A 16,642-nucleotide genomic window follows, 5' to 3' on the forward strand; every position below is an offset into this window, starting at 1 on the left:
GCTATTTTACCCAATAATATTGTACTATGTATTTTTTTATGCTTGTTAGAGTATTACATTGTTAGCTTAGCTACATGCTAATGTCAAACAGTTTAAATAAATCGTGAGACAAATCTTGTCCGCAGTGGCGTGGCTAGATTTTCTGGCCCTCACTAAAAGGACATGTTGACTAAAAGTATAGTGACAAAAAAGTTCAATCTGGTTAAAAATTGATTATTTACCCAATACTTGATGGTACTGTTAGCTTATGGACTTGCTAATGACAAATTCAGTTGAAATAATCTCTTGTGCGCTTCATGTGAATTTTAGCGACGCGCAAAATTGCTACCGAGTCGAGAGAAAATTAAATAAAATTTAATACTGAAAATACAGCGTCAAAAAAGTTAAAGAATCTACTACTTTACCCAATAATTCTATTTTGATGCTTGTTCGAGTATCACATTGTTAGCTTAGCTACATGCTAATGTCAAATAGTTGAAATCAATCATGGGACGAATCTTTCGTGCACTTCATGTGACTAGCGCTACACTGAAAAATAGCGTTAAAAAAATTATTTTGTAAAAAAATTAACTGTCGGATTAAAATTTGACTATTTTACCCAATATTTGTTGGCAACACGTAGTTAGCTTTTCAAATCTCTTGTGCGTTTTACATTCATTTATGTAGAATGACACACAGAATTGCCTATTTAGAGCATCCCAAATGACAAAATTGAGATCTACCCAAGTCTTACACAATATTTGTGTTGCTGCTTATGTAATTTAGATTAGAGCTTATCAAATCAGTCATTTATGAGGTTCTGTCCAAGGAAGCTGCTTATGTAGACAGCAGAAAGGAAGTGAGCTCACTCGATTTTGGAACAGAGCTTTAGATTAAAGTTCAGGGCTCAGTGGGTCTTAAATTTGCATAAATGGCAGCTCACATAACGGGTAATTCCCATAAAAAGAGCCTTTATAATGGTCAGGTTCTCTTTATTAGATCTCAGGTCTCATCTGAGCAACCGTATGAATTTCAGTCAAACAAACGGCGCACAGCCTGTGAATGGAATACTAATGAAGCCAGCGGATTGTTAAATGCAGACTGGTCTGTATGAATGAGCATGGATGAATATCACTGGAGCTGAACTGCTGACAGGGGGAATATCCGTTGAATGAATGGGGTGAGAGTGATATATAGATCTTAGACATGGTTAATAAGAGCAAGTGGAATGCAGTGCAATTGAACGAACTGGTAGAACACACAATACCATAACACAATAGCTGCAAAAGATAGTTTACTTAAAATTTCTGCTTGTATTGATTATGATTCAGATTCATATTGTACTCCTGCTGTATTCCACAGAATTATTTCCCAAAATAAGCACAGGATATGCCAAAAAAGAAGCCTATTAACTCACCGAAGAATCTCTTTGCGGGTGAAGAAGGTGCAGTCCTAAGATGAAAAAAGAAAGATAATCATTTCTCTGAAAACACATAATGTATAACTGCATATCATAATACAACAACAAAAAAAAGATTAGTAACAACATCTGGCTTAAACCCCAAGCATAATTTCTAACCTAAGTCTTTTGTAAGAAGCCTATATTACCGCTTTGCTAAATTTTGCAAGACTTAGGCACAGAATTAGGCCACACCCTCTGACCAAAACCCCGCCCTCCTAAAACATCAGCCAGTAAAAGTCCAAATTTAAGAAAAGTAAATTGATTTTTAAGTTTTTGAAAGTTATTACAATTTAAAATAACTGTTTTCTTTTTTATGTAATTTATTCCTGTGATGCGAAGCTGAATTTCCAGCATCATTACAGTCTTCAGTGTCCTTCAGTTTTCCTTCAGAAAACATTCTCATATGCTGATTTGCTGAACTGTTTCTCAATAAACATTCCATATTAACATAATATTGAAAACATTTGTGCTGCTTAATAATTTAGTAGAAACCGTGACACATTTCAGGACTCTTTGATGAATAGAAAGATCAAAATAGCAGCATTTATTTGACATTTTTTGTAACAAATGTCTTTACTGCCAATTTAATGCATTCTTGCTGAATAAAAGTATTCGTTTTTTTAAATAAAAAAAATTGTTACTGACCCCAAACTACTGTACAGTGACTTATCCTGTTTTAAATGATAAAGATAAAGGGAAAGGAGTCGAAGCACGTGAACCGTGAATCTGACACGTTAAGCAACAGTTTTGCATTCACACTGCATGACTGCATGTGGATCAACACCTGAGCTCCTTGTCGGCTTTTTCAACACCTTTTGTATTAGCACACAAAGCCTCTAAGGTTTCACTGTGTATGATAAGTGTTACCCGTCAAAAAAAACACATACATATGAAATGAGGCCTGGCAATATGACCGCAGGGAAAGGCGACAGCTGTCGACCCACGGTAGCACGATTTGCCTCAAAACCCATTGTGAGACTGTTCCCAGGTCTGTGTATCCTTTTTCTTACCTCACTGTACACATTGTAGCCATGCTGACCTGAGCCGACAGATTTATTAGCTAATGATTAAGCTCTCCTTTATGATGTTTACCCGAACACCCAGCCAGCGTTATGCTAAAAAAAAAATAACCATCCTCCAAATCAACAGAGCAGCTTGGAAGACCGTTTCATGATTTACGCGTATAAGCCTTTGAGGACTGTTAATTGCTCGTTAATTTGAAATATTGAGGCTTGAATCTGTGAGATGTGAGGTAAGGCCACAGCTGCGAGTTATTAGCGAAGAGGATAGACGACCCGGTGTGAAATTATTACCATAGACGTAGCCCACATATCTAACAAAGAAATGGCTTCTTCGAAACTTCTTAAAAACACGTCATAGTCATAATAAAAAGGTAAAAGAGCAGCAGGAATTTTCTGAAGTTCGTCTCTTACCCTGTTACAAATCCCAAATGCACAGTAGGTAATAGTCCTGCACTCTAATAATATGCCTATAAATAGATATTGGTCATCGAATTTTCGGAATTTACCTCATCATGATCAGTTATGAGTCTGGCGAAGTCTGTTTTCTTCCATTTTTGGTAGAGCTGAAAAAAGTCTATGTCGCCATTTGCTAACTCGCAGCAAAATAAATCAAATTTTTCTAAAGTTATGAATGTGAATTTGCAATCAATGTTGAATGTGACAAGAAAGAAACAAGAACCATCCCTGTATTAGATTTGGACGGTTGTGAGAAAACAGCAGTAAAGAAAGCATCCGATGATTGCGATGTGGATATGTTTGCACAAGCTCGTCACGTCACGTTTATTTATAGGCTACCACTTATACAATGTTGCTTAAAAGCCACACATATCATAAAGGTTATCTATAGGCCTACTGCAATTGAGGCGTTTATTCAAGAAATTCATTACAAATAGAAAGATGTACAGTAGAGAAATTTCATGTCGGAGCAGGATTTGAGCGAATGTCGTGTTACCGGTGAGCGTGAGCGGTATATGAGTGGAGCGTACGCTTGGCTCTTCAAGGCCCGGGTATGCTTCATTTCTATGCAAAAAACTGAATACATAGGCGGAGCTCGCCTAAGGCGGGGTTACAGATTATGTGTCCCTAAAGAACCCGCGTATCTAACAGTAGTTCCGCATTACATTAATTAATTTGCAAACGAGTTTTATTTATTTTTATACCGTGTACTCTCCGTGTAAAATTCATGCACCGAACCGTGACGCCCGTACCGTACCGTTTCGGTTCAATACGAATACATGAACCGTTCCACCCCTAGAGTTGACTGATCACCGTTTCGTCACCATTTACAAAACATTTCCTTTAGTGTTTCACTGAAGAAGAAAAAAAGCCATGAGGTTTTGGAAACAAGAAGATATGATGATATAATCCTAATTTTTGGATGTCTTCTTAAAGGGATACTCCACTTTTTTTGGAAATAGGCTCATTTTACAACTCCCCCAGAGTTAAACTGTTGAGTTTTACCGTTTTTGAATCCATTCAGCCGATCTCCGGTTCTGGCGGTACCACTTTTAGCGTAATGATATGACGCAGCGCCTGAAAATAGGCCACCTTCCGTCAACACAACGGAACTATTTTCAGGCGCTGCGTCATATCATTACGCCTGCTGCACTCATGGTACGGCAGTAAAGTTTCTTGATTATTACGCAGGAATGAGAGTATAGTTCCTAGCCATATCAGCCTAGAAAATCGCAAATTTATATTTTCCGTCGGTCTTAGTCCACGATGTAACTACAGAAGAGTCAAGTTTTAAATAGGAAAAATATCGAAACTCTTTGGTCATTTTTTTTTTAGAAATGCTTATGGTCTTGTCCACTTCAATGACGTATGCTAAGCTATGCTAAAAGTGGTACCGCCAGAACCGGAGATCGGCTGAATGGATTCAAAAACGGTAAAACTCAACAGTTTAATTCTGGGGGAGTTGTAAAATGAGCCTATTTCCAAAAAAAGTGGAGTATCCCTTTAAAGACATGGATACGTTTTTCCAATGCAAGCAAAATGTTCTGCAATATTCCCCCCCACTAGCCTGATTCACTTTTACAGCATGATGGAATGACTTGATAAGACTTGGCTGCTCTGAGCAATGAGTCTATCAGCCAAATGGGCAAGCTCCACTGATCCAGGTACGTTCAACCCAGTGATTAAAGAGCACAAGGAGCGGCGGCCATTGTTGCTAACAGCCATTGATCTCCTTGATGCACTTTGATGATTGGCAGATGGGAAACTCAGATGCTTACTATTCAAATGCCCTTAATATCTGACTCAGTGAACCAGTTACATCACATATCAATACTAAGATTATTTGTATATAAATCCATTTGATGTTAATCATGTTTCATCACACTGCTATAATAAAAAAACAGGACTTTAAAGAAAGTCCAACAGTTTACTAATCAGAATTAGATTAATATTTAAACGTCTATGAGTCCTTCTCGAAGCAGTAGACTATGATGTTTCGCCAAAGCATGACAGACTACTGTTACCGAAGACAAAAGCATCTTCTCTTCTCACATGTTTCGCGCACGAGGAGGATAAGAGCTTTGGAACAATATGAGCAGATGTCTTCGGATATGCCTCAATGCTCAGACCTTAAGTATCACAAAAAGAGCAAATAATATATGATACATGATATATGGATATAAATGCAGGTGGCTTACTTCTGTGTGCTGACCATTTTGTTTTAAGAACATCATAAAGATTTACCGAACTAAATACTGACATTTTGATTTGTTTATAGTTTAAAAAGCTCAACAACAGCTATGTCAAACTCATAATTTCTTTGTTAAATCCTACAATCTGCTCACTGTGAAAGGCAATAAAGTGCCTTGTATGCCGCAGACAATAAACTAAGAACAAGGTGAAGCCTCACATAAAATCATACAGACCATCTCTGGGAATAAACTGTTTGTCAGCAATGCTTTTTTCTTACTTTCTTAATTTGTATTTATTTATTTATTTTTATATTTTATATATATATATATATATATATATAATTCTGTGCGTATATATAGGCCTATATAGCTTCATATATAATATATATATATATATATATATAGAAGTAGATAAATAAAAAGTCAAATGAAGAAAAAAAAATCTTTCCTGATATTTTTTGGTCTTTTTATTTATTTAGAGAAAAGAAAGTCTTTCAAAACATTCTTTTACACAAAATTTGATTTTGTTGCCGTTATCTCTATGATCTGCAAAGAACGATAAAGACTAAAGTCACTTACCTGATAGGCGTCTAGCTGTTCATCAGTAAATATCGTTTGCTTATTACCCATCTTAGTCGAGTGATTTTCCTCTCGTGCAGATGCATCACATTGGTCTTCTCTGTTCTAGGCATTTATGTCCACGGTTTGGCCAGCCGAGAAAATTGGGAGCCAGCATGAAATTTCAGTCCTTCTTGAAGTAGCCTATGCCTGTTGGTGGAAAAGGCGACACTCTCCATAAATACTTAAACAGCTCAAGAAACGTTACACTTGTTTGACGCGTACCGTTCCTGACGCGCGCAGTATGTACTTGTCCTGTCGCTGTTCGCTCTCACTATGAGGGAATTCTCAATGAAAATGATTCTTGAACCAACTAACACCTTTTTACCACCAGGGGGCAGCATGGAACGCCCAGTAGTTTATAATATAATATAATATAATATAATATAATATAATATAATATAATATAATATAATATAATATAATATAATATAATGAATACTATATACACGTTTTATTTAGCCTAGTAATAAATGTAGTCATCTCAATAGTCATCCCAGTCATCTCAATAGCAAAAAGTGTCCCAATCAACCTGAATTTATCCCTATATGTACAGTAATTACAAATAAAAACAAAACAAATCGTAACACACACACACAAAATTTAACTAAATAATTCTAAACAATCAGGCTGCCATAGAAGAGCCATTTTTGTTCCCCCAAAGAACCTTTCAGTGAACAGTCATTAAAAGAACCATTTGTTTTCTTAGTGTGAAAAACATTTTAAATGGATAGTTCACGCAAAAATTAAACTTTTGTCATCATTTACTCACCCTCAAGTTGTTCCAACCCTGTATGAGTTTCTTTCTTCTGTTGAACATAAAAGAAGATATTTTGATAAATGTTGGTAACCAAACAGTTGACTGCACCCATTGACTTCCATAGTATTTTTCTTTCCTAGAAATGGAAGTCAATGGTGTCCATCAACTGTCTGGTTACCAACATTCTTCAAAATATCTTCTTTTGTGTTCAACAGAAGAACTCATACAGGTTTGGTGAGTAAGCGATGACACAAGTTTCATTTTTGGGTGAACTAGCCCTTGAATAGGGCTAAAGAACTTTTTTCCACTTTAAAGAACCGTTTGTGCAAAAGAAAAATTCCATGAATGTCCTCTTCGTGGAACCTTGTTTTTTAAAAGTGTGGTCTTTAAAGAAAAGCACCAAGTCACTTGTGGTTCAAAATAAACCGTGCAATTTATAAAAAACTATCAACAAAACGTTTCGCTAAAGTTTTTGGGCAAATCTTTCTTTATACTTATTCCATTTATAAAACAAAACTTTACATAACAGAACAATTCTAAGTTCTACATTCCATTCCCAGTTTCCATGACAATATCCTAGTAACCATTGTAAGTACACAAAAACGCTGAAAGGGCAACTTCCGGCTGGTGTGAACTTTAAATAAATAATTCATCCCGCGCGTTAATTAAACCAAGAGAACGTTTGAAATGAAGAAAAACATCGGAGCCGTAAAGCAGGGGGGCAAACAATCCCCGCATTAAAATCATCATCGTTATATAGGGCAGACATTACAGAGAGGCTCAGGCTAGCCGGAGAGAGCTAACAGTCACACCTGCTCAGATCTGCCCGTGCGCACGGCACACTGTACACTGTAAATGCCCACCAGCATTTATTACCAAAACATCTATCCCATGCTGTAATCTGCGAATGACTGCATAAATCTCAGCGACCATGGACTCTAAGAGGGAAAAGGACAATGGTGAGTAGCTAATTATAAACGGTTTTAAACCTTAGCGCGTGCTAGCAGCGGTAGCTGTCCACACACTGTGGTGCTGATTCACAAAGATACTTCTGGGACTAAAATTACATGTATTTTATTGGATATATTTTGCGGGATATGTCATTGGTCTGGCAGCATAATGAATGCAGCCTTGCATTATAATTTCAGTAAAACAGCATGCCGTCTCATTTAGGGAATTACTCGCTTGTTGCTCCGTATATGCACTGAATTAAGGTTCATAAAACACATGCTTTGCCTCTGTTAATTAAACCAATTGTTGGTTTGTGACAACTTTTAGTGTATCCACATAATTTCAGCTATTATATTTTGGCTCACAAAACTCTTTTTTCAAGTGGGTGCTGTGCGTGTTGCCATGGTCGACTTAAAATGGATTATTATAGATGTTATATCCAAGGCAATTCAGTTAGGTTAAATGAGATTATTGTTATATTTATATGATTTTGCACCTTTTTAGAGTACCGGATTACAGGAAACCAATCCCATAACCATCCCAAGTGTTGCCTATTTATAGCCTATTTATAGGCTATACAGAGATTTTATTAATATTTTGAATTAGCTTTATTTTTCATATTTCCCGTTTTCATTTTCAATTTAGTAGGCTTAATTATTTTTGTATGTGCTTTTGTGTGTGTGTGTGTGTGTGTGTGTGTGTGTGTATATCTATCAATCTATCTATCTAAATTTATTTGCATTATTTGCTGTTATTATTATATTTTTAAATATATAAAAATAAAGAAGCAATATAACAAAACATCAAGAAGAAATGACAAATTAAATGTAAGGACACAAAGATGTTGTTATAATATAATGATAAAAATGTCAGCATGAAAAATGAATATTTGCAGGACATTACATTAAACCCAGAGGGAGCTGCGGCTGTAATCCAGTCTTTGAGAGTTAAAGAAAAGCGACACATAAAAGGAGATTAAAACTGTAATCACCGTGAATCTTTTGAATCATGTAGAGCCACATTTATAATCTCCCCACAGAAAATACTGAACGCACCACGAAGAGCTTTAATACTGTTAGGACTTTCAAAAAAATGCTATAATCACACATTTTCTCCTTATATTCCAGATACAGAATGTGCAAAGATCACCACCGTGCTTCTGAAATCCCGCACTGGGGAGTTCGATTTGGAGTCCATTTTGTTTCTTAAACTGAGGAATTTAGGTAAGACAACATTGCAGTGTCTTTGCTGAATACATTCTCACAGTCGCACATAAACACAATCTTGCTTATGTTTTTTTTTTTTTTGGCAGGAATTTATGATCTTGGATGTATAGGAGAGTGTGTAAACCTGGAGAGGCTGGACCTCTCTGGAAATAACATCACAAATCTGGGGCCTCTTTCACCTCTACGAAGACTTCTCGTTCTTAACTTGTCAGCTAATAGAATCTCAAATTTAGGTAATGATTATTTCAACCTTAAAGAGGCTATCAGTAGAATTCAGAAAGCCTTTTTATTAGCAAAATCGGTGGCCGTTAAATTAAAGTTAAATGTAGCCAGCAACTTATTCTAATAAGAGCGATGTTTAGATGAATATGTAAATATGTGCAGCTTTCCTCTCAATAAAAAATAAACACACAACAAAAATGACAGTCAGGAAAGCCTCTGATCATAGCAATGTGGATATGTTTGAGTTTTTTTTTACATAAAAGTCTACAGGCTTTCATAGACAACCTAGGAAGTCTGAGAAGGTCCGCTTATGTCTCGTTTTTTATGTTTCGTTACAAGCTGTTATTTGCAATGTTTTACTCATTGGCAATAAAAAAAAGTGATTAATACATGAAAATTATTTTATAGAGCAGCTTTAATCTGATTACACTGTTTATAAAAATCAGTGCTATTATATCTGACTTTTAGAGTCGATCATTTCTCTTCTCAGAACCCCTTTCCAGCTGTGAAAGTTTACAGAGTTTGAATGTTGCTGGTAATGTGATACCAAGGTAAGCCGCCTTTTTTAGCTACTCATATTTATCTGCTTTCCTATCCACCTTTCAATATGACACATTGATTTGCACCTACAGTGTTGATAATGTTCATGCCCTCAAGTCTTTAAGAAAGCTGGAGAGCATCAGACTGAAGGACAACACCTATAATTACACCAATCCAGGTTAGCAGTTTTTTGGCTTTAATTTAATAAATCTTGTTGGCACTCAAAACATTTCTTCATTCTTATTTATTTTGCTACAGTCTGCAAGAGTTCATCATACCGAACTATTATTCTTGAAATGTTTTCAAACTTGAAAGTGTTGGATGGTGAGTTTTTCATTTTATTTTGCTAAACACTTTTTTTTTCAGAAAATTATGTACTCAGTCTAGCAAGTTATCATATTCTGTTTTAATGTGTTATTTAAGGTGAAAGGGTGGTGGGACGTGGAAGTGACTTATATCAACTATGCAAAGACATTGATGATACAATTAAAGGTACTCGCTGGAATTTAAATCCTGTTATTTAAGATTTTAATAGAAAAACTGTCATTAAAATAGGCTGTGCACTTGTGTTTCATTTTGTACTGTGCAGTTTTGTGTATAATATGATAATATGCTTAACACACACAACATTTTGGGGGTCAAACGTTTGATTAATTAGTGCAAGTTAACTTTGACAGCCCTAAAAATATACCGTTCAAAAGTTTGGGGTCCGTAAAATTTTTTCCCCCAAAGAAATTAAAATTTATATTTAGCGAACATGCATTAATTTTATCAAAAGGGACAGTAAATACATTTAGAATATTACAAAAGCATTCTATTTCAAATGCTGTTCCCTTTCTGTCAGTCATGTTTGACGTTATGTCAACTGACAAATGGGGTCTCACTTGGGAGCCCCAATCACCTCTTAGTTTTAGAAAAATGGATGAAATGAAATTGGCGATTGGAATTTGCATGCCTAGCCACTCCCCTGTACATACGATACGGGTATATAAGATGGCGGCATGAATCCATTCATTAGATTTTTGCTTCGTAGCTAAGTGGTTTCAAACAACGATCACTCTTCCAGTCACCATAGCTAAAAGAGCATTATATAGAGGAGATGTGCCGTGTGTCGAGTGCCGTTGAGCTTCTGGATGACATTGGTCCCTCCCATGGCAGACCCAGCGTGTCAATTAATGCTCCTGCCGAGGACCAGATGTCAATATCTGCATCAGAGAGTGGGCTATAGTCCTCTAGGGATGTATATGAGGCTAAGTTTCCCCCCTCTGGGGTGGTCGCTCACACTGAGTCGGATTAAGAGTTGATTAACATGCTTTCCCAGGCCGCCACGGGTATCAGGCACGAGTGAAACCCTCCACCTTGCCCTGAGCACTCGTGGTTGGACGATTGGTTCCTGGGTTTGTCCTGCCCCAGTGCCTTTCTTCCTGGAGGTGCATGAGGAGATCCAGAAGTCTTGGAAGGCACCTTTTACTGCCCAAAGACGCTTCCTGGCCTCCTCCACTCTCACTACCCTCGATGGTGGGGCCACCGCGGAGTACGTGGAGATGCCACAGCTGGAGCTTGCAATTGCGGTGCACTTGTGCCCATAAAGTGGCGCCAACTGGAGGAAAAGTCCGCGGCTCCCGTCCAAGACCTGTGAGCTGACGTCACCCCTGGCTGATAAGGCTTACAGTGCCGCTGGACAGGCCGCCTCCACCCTGCATGTGATGGCCATCCTGCCAGTACATCAAAGAAGTGCATGAGGGTAGTTCTGAACCGGGGTTGATGCAGGAAATGCGCACAGCGAACGACTTCGCCCTCCGGGCAACCAAGGTCACGGCGCGGGCACTCGGCCAGACGATGTCCACCTTGGTGTTCCAGGAATGCCATATCTGGCTGAACCTTGCAGAGATGTGGGATGTCGACAAAGGGCGCTTTCTCAGCGCCCCCATCTCGCAAGATGGCCTCTTCGGCGACACTGTCTGCTTTTGGACTGCCGGACAAAGTCCTCAACAGAGGCCATCAGACACATCTTGCCCTGCAGTGATACTACCGCCACCTGGTTCCCGAGGACTGGACCCCAGTCTGCTTGTCACCGAGGGGTCACCCTGCAGCTTCTACACCTGCTCCGGTACTGCCAAAAACAATATCCCGGTTGCAACGTTGAGCCCCCAGCAGGAAGGCAGCGCAGCCTGTCCCTCAGGCCGCCGCTAAACCCCCCAATGTCCATCAAAGCGGCCTTGAGATGGGCAACCCAGAGATGGAGGGATCTGCTCTGAACCAGGAGGTGGTGATCGCACCACTCCTTCCCCTGGAGGAGGGCCGGGCGATCGCACCACTCCTTCCCCTGGAGGAGGGCTGGGCGGAGAATCTTTTGTTTCATTTAAAAGAGTTTATTTCTGTTCTTACAGACCCCAAGCATTTTTTTTATTTCTTAATATATATATATTAAGAATTTTAACCACTGATTCTTCACATGCTCGTCCTTGGGCAGTGAAAAAAACTGGCTTTACCTTCACTAATGTTTCGTCTTGACGTCACAACGAAACGGCTTATGACTTGTTTGAAAAACGATTAATTTCATTGACTCAGAGTCGACTCTTACTTTTGAAAGACAATAACTTTATATACAGTGAACTTTCAGATTTAAAACTTTGCAGTATGTTTTCATTCACTTTGAGCTATGTTACACACTACATGAAAGGTAATTTTCAAAAATGCATAATAGGAGCACTTTAATCTAATTTTACTTCATTACTTTTAAAAAATAAAGATTTTTTTTCTGCATTTATGAGACTCTGCCTATCTAAATGTTCTATAATTATAATTTTCTCTTTCATTTGTAGCAGGCATGTATAAAAATGGCCAACTGCCTGAGGTGCCAGAGACCAAACCTTGGGTGGATGATGGTTTTTGGGAGATAAAGAGATCAAACAATGCCATTGTTGATGAAGCCTATAAACAGTTCAGTGGTATGGGCTAAACTCATGTTCATTAATCATAATCATTTTCTAAAACATTCTTTAAACACATCATCAGCAGTCACACTTCCAAAGCATTGATTTAATATGCTTTCGGTAACCATCTCAACAGATGTTCTTCATGAATGTAGGCTCCTGAATAGTCGAGCAGCACATGTGATCTCACAAAACGAACGGACCTTCAGCCTCAAGAACCAACCAAAGCAGTATGCCGTTTGAATCTGGGAATATCTCCATCTAATTATGTTTCCATAAGAATGCATCTGTTTTCCACAGCTTTTTCTATGTATTTTTAAATGTCCATAAGCTTGATGCATCACCGGTGCCAGAAATCTAAAATGCTCCGTGTTGCCTGCAGTGTGAGGGTTTAGTTTTTGTAACTACTCTTGAGTTCTTTCTGATTTTCCACCGTTCAAAGCAGTGGTTCTCAATCAGGGTGCTGCAATGAACTTCCAAGAGGGGCTCAGATGACTTGAAATTAAGCTAAACAACAACAAAATCAAGATATATCTTTGTATTTGGTTATTTTTATATCGAAGATACACAGATGAGCCAAAACATGACCACCTGCCTAATATGTTGTTGGTCCTTCGCATGCTGCCAAAACAGCACCGACCCACGAGGCATTGGACTTTACAAGACCCCTGAAGATGTCCTGTGGTATCTGGCACCAAGACCAGGACCAAGATCCTTCAAGTCCTGTAGGATCAAAATGGTTGGTTCAGCAGATTCCACAGATGCTCAATTGGATTGAGATCAGGGGAATTTGGAGGCCAGGGCAACACCTTGAACTCGTCATCATGTTCCTCAAACCATTCCTAACAATGTGTGCAGTGTGACAGGGGGCATTATCCTGCTGGAAGAGGATATCAGGGAACATCATTGTCATGAAGGGGTGTACCTGGTCTTCAACAATGTTTAAGTAGGTGGCACCTGTCAAATTTATGTGCATATGAATGGCTGGACCCAGGGATTCCCAGCAGAATATTGCCCAGAGCATCACACTTCCTCCACCGGCTTATTGTCGTCCCACAGTGCATCCTGGTGCCTTCACTTCCACCAAGTAAACGGCACACATGTATATGGCCGACCACGTGATGTTCAATAAAATGGGACTCATCGGACCAGGCAACCTTCTTCCACTGCTTCGAGGTCCAGTTACAACGCTCGCGTGCCCATTGTGGGCGCTATTGATGGTGGACAGGGGTTATCACAGGCACTCTGATTGGTCTGTGGCTACGCAGCCCCATACACACATCAGGGTGTGATGCACTGTGTGTTGTGACACATTCCTCCCATAACCATCATTAACTTTTGTGTGACTTGTGCCACAGTAGACCTTCTGTTGGCTCGGACCAGACAGGATAGCCTTCGTTGTCCTTGTGCATCAATTAGCCTTGGGTGACCAACTCCCTCTTCGGATCACTGTTGGTAAATTCTCACCACTGCTGACCGGGATCAACCCACAAGCCTTGCCGTTTCAGAAATAATCTGACCCAGTCGCCTTGCCATAACAATTTGGCCCTTGTCAAAGTCACTCAGGTCATTATTCCTGTGCAGACCGATCGGTGTATGACATCAAAGTACCACGAGAGCCAGTTCTAGGAACTTAGTTCTAGGAACTAGCCATCAGGGTGGTTCCCCCAAGAACTAATGGTTCCCGTAGGAACATTTTCCTGGTTGCATTCACACCGCCAGTAGGAACTCTGAAGTGACGTAAGCCGCGCTTGTTGTTGTGACTTTTATTTTGACAGTACGGCGGACCTTTATTTTGACAGCGCAGAGAACGCCAGCCAGAGCCTGGGCACACAGTGCTCGCATTCTCCATGTTCATTAGTTTAAGATCTGTCTAACAGCCTTAATACGATATTAGATATAACTGTTATACATAGAAAGTAGACAGTATATGAAAAGGCATTAGCGTATGCTGTGTGGTTTATGTCCAGTGTTACTAGCTGAGCAGAAATACATCATGCTTCGCTTGGTCCCCTCAAAGTTGCGTTGGATTTTTCTCCTTAGCATAAAGTTTAAGAGGTCCATCTATCACTGTTTTCCATGTTCGTGGAGTTAGTTTCTGGAGAAAATATATAGGCTATAATCTGTGTTTACACAGCTTTTTAAAAAATGGCGGGTGCTGGATTTTCGCGTGCGTTCGGCCAATCAGCGTACACTAACGTCACTGGTAGTTCCTATAGTGCTGGTTTAGACCCTACTCTGAAGTAGGAGCTAAATTTGTTCCTCCAAAAGGAGTTCCTAGAACAGAAAACCTGTGAACTAAGTTCCTGTGGTGTGAACACGCCAAAAAACTGGTACTTCCGCCTTGTTTGCTTACCATCTAATCTATCTAGAACTTGATATGTGGCCTTGTTAAGAGATTATCAATGATATTCGCTTCACCTGTGACTGGTCATAATGTATTGGCTCATCAGTGTACATCTTTCTAGTTATTATAAGCTCTAAAGCTCTATATTTCATTACATTGTGAGTGAGGAGGGCCTTCAAGTATTGTTGGGGACAATAGGGGGTCTTGAAGTCAAAAGGTTGAGATCCACTGGTTTAGACAGACTGATACTGTAGTTACCCCTAATCCAATTTGATCACTGTCTCAGGATGTTCAGAATCAAGACAATTCCTCTTTGCACTCCTAAAACAATGCTGTATTTAACATTATGTTTTAAATTATGCTTAAAATGCTGCTATTTCTATATTTCCTAATGATAATGCACTTATTGTGTACCATTAGTATTGTTTATTAACCACTTCTGATGCTTTCCCATGTTGCTCTTCTTGTTTACAATTTTTAGAGAATGCTTTTTGCCTTTTTATTCTATGCCTAATGTGGACAATTTTTTGTACATTGCTTGTTTTCATAAGGTATTTCTTTTTCTTTGCTCAAGCAGCTTTTTGTTTTAAAAATACATCTTAATTGTATGACATATGATCAGCTTTGCATCTTTGTATTTACATTTTGTTGGATAAAGTACGGAACATTCATGCCAAATATCCCTGTGTCTTATGTTTATTCATCTTACAAGTAATGTAAATAAGCTGACTATTAAAAAGACTCAGGCCTGGTTTCATAGACAGGGCTTAGAGTAAGCCAAAGTCTATTTCAAAAATAAAATAAAATATAAAAAAATATCTACAGTCTTTGATTGAGCCAGGAGTAGGGAATCGTTAAAAAAGGACATTAAGTAGCTTTAATAAATGTGCCTTTAAAAAATAAAAATAAAAAAACATTACTGTTGCGCATCTTGAAACAAAACAATGGCAGTGCAAGATGCTTTCAGATAAAACGTGCATTTTAGTCCGCGTATTTAAATGGTTAAAGTGAATGTTTACTCAAAAACAAACATTCTGTCATCATTTACTCACCAACACATGTTGTTCCAAACAAAGTCGTTCTGTCTTCCATGGGATACAAACGGCAGAATGACCTGATGATGCCAGAATTTTTGTTTTTGATTGAACTATACCTTTTGTTTTGCACAAATAAGGTATAAAATATTGTTGTGGACCATAGTGGACACATTCAAGAAAACATCTCCATCTTGTGGTCTATACATGCATCGGTCTAGTCAATACCATAGACTGTAAAAAAAATAGGTCAATACAGGCACTAAACGTAAAAGTTGCCCACCTCACGAATTCTTTTCTACCCTAAAGGTTATTTATTCACTCACTAAAAAAATCGTTTTGATCATGAGGGGAGAAAAGTCACGTTGCAAAAAAAGAAAAAGTTGGAAAACATCTGAAAAATGTACAGTGACATCCAGTGCAGTAGGGGGAGTGCAACAGAAGAATGTACGTTCAGCATGTCAGAGTTCTCATCTTTACAGCTGCATACAGATCAGCGGCCTGTACATGTGGTTGCCAGGTTTATCTAAATCCCCATTTGCAGTCTGCAAATTTGAAAATCGCATTTTCTCCCCTGTAATTGTTAAGCAGACACCCAAACCGTTAAACCTACGTCATCAGGGAAGGTCCTCCAAGGCAGAGGGGAGGGGAAATTAAATTTCAGATTTTGATTAAAGATTATAAAGCCAAAAAATTTGTTTGTGTGGATTGACTTGCATCGATGAATTGTTCACCACAAAACGATCCATTTAGGCAAACAAAGTAAGTATGGTCAATTTTGAATTCATGGGGACTTTAATAGAATAATATAAACTAAATAAATACAAAAAAAAATAGGTAATTATGCATGAAAATATATAGCTACAGATTAAGGCTCTCGCACCAGGATGGTCATAT

General features: G+C 38.5%; 2 protein-coding genes across 2 annotated transcripts in view; one reads left to right on the plus strand and one right to left on the minus strand.

Moving 5' to 3' along the window:
- The window catches only part of cib2 (calcium and integrin binding family member 2), a 32,040-nt gene extending 26,056 nt beyond the window's left edge, over positions 1-5,984 (minus strand). The window contains exons 1-2 of the mRNA XM_056264929.1: positions 5,691-5,984; positions 1,397-1,431 (exon numbers count right to left, since the gene is read on the minus strand). Coding sequence (XP_056120904.1) covers positions 1,397-1,431; positions 5,691-5,741 — 86 coding nt within the window. The 5' untranslated portion in view covers positions 5,742-5,984. The remainder of the gene's footprint in view (positions 1-1,396; positions 1,432-5,690) is intronic.
- Positions 5,985-7,058: 1,074 nt separating this feature from the next.
- Positions 7,059-12,981, plus strand: lrrc61 (leucine rich repeat containing 61). Its single transcript, XM_056264928.1, has 9 exons — positions 7,059-7,448; positions 8,568-8,663; positions 8,753-8,899; positions 9,379-9,439; positions 9,521-9,606; positions 9,687-9,752; positions 9,852-9,920; positions 12,254-12,379; positions 12,501-12,981. The coding sequence occupies exons 1-9, from the start codon at positions 7,421-7,423 to the stop codon at positions 12,605-12,607; spliced, it is 786 nt and encodes a 261-aa protein (XP_056120903.1). The 5' UTR covers positions 7,059-7,420; the 3' UTR covers positions 12,608-12,981.
- Positions 12,982-16,642: the final 3,661 nt, after the last annotated feature.

This window comes from Rhinichthys klamathensis, unplaced genomic scaffold (assembly GCF_029890125.1).
Source record: "Rhinichthys klamathensis goyatoka isolate OS25496 unplaced genomic scaffold, OSU_Roscu_1.1 h1tg000228l_1, whole genome shotgun sequence".
NCBI lineage: Eukaryota > Metazoa > Chordata > Actinopteri > Cypriniformes > Leuciscidae > Rhinichthys > Rhinichthys klamathensis.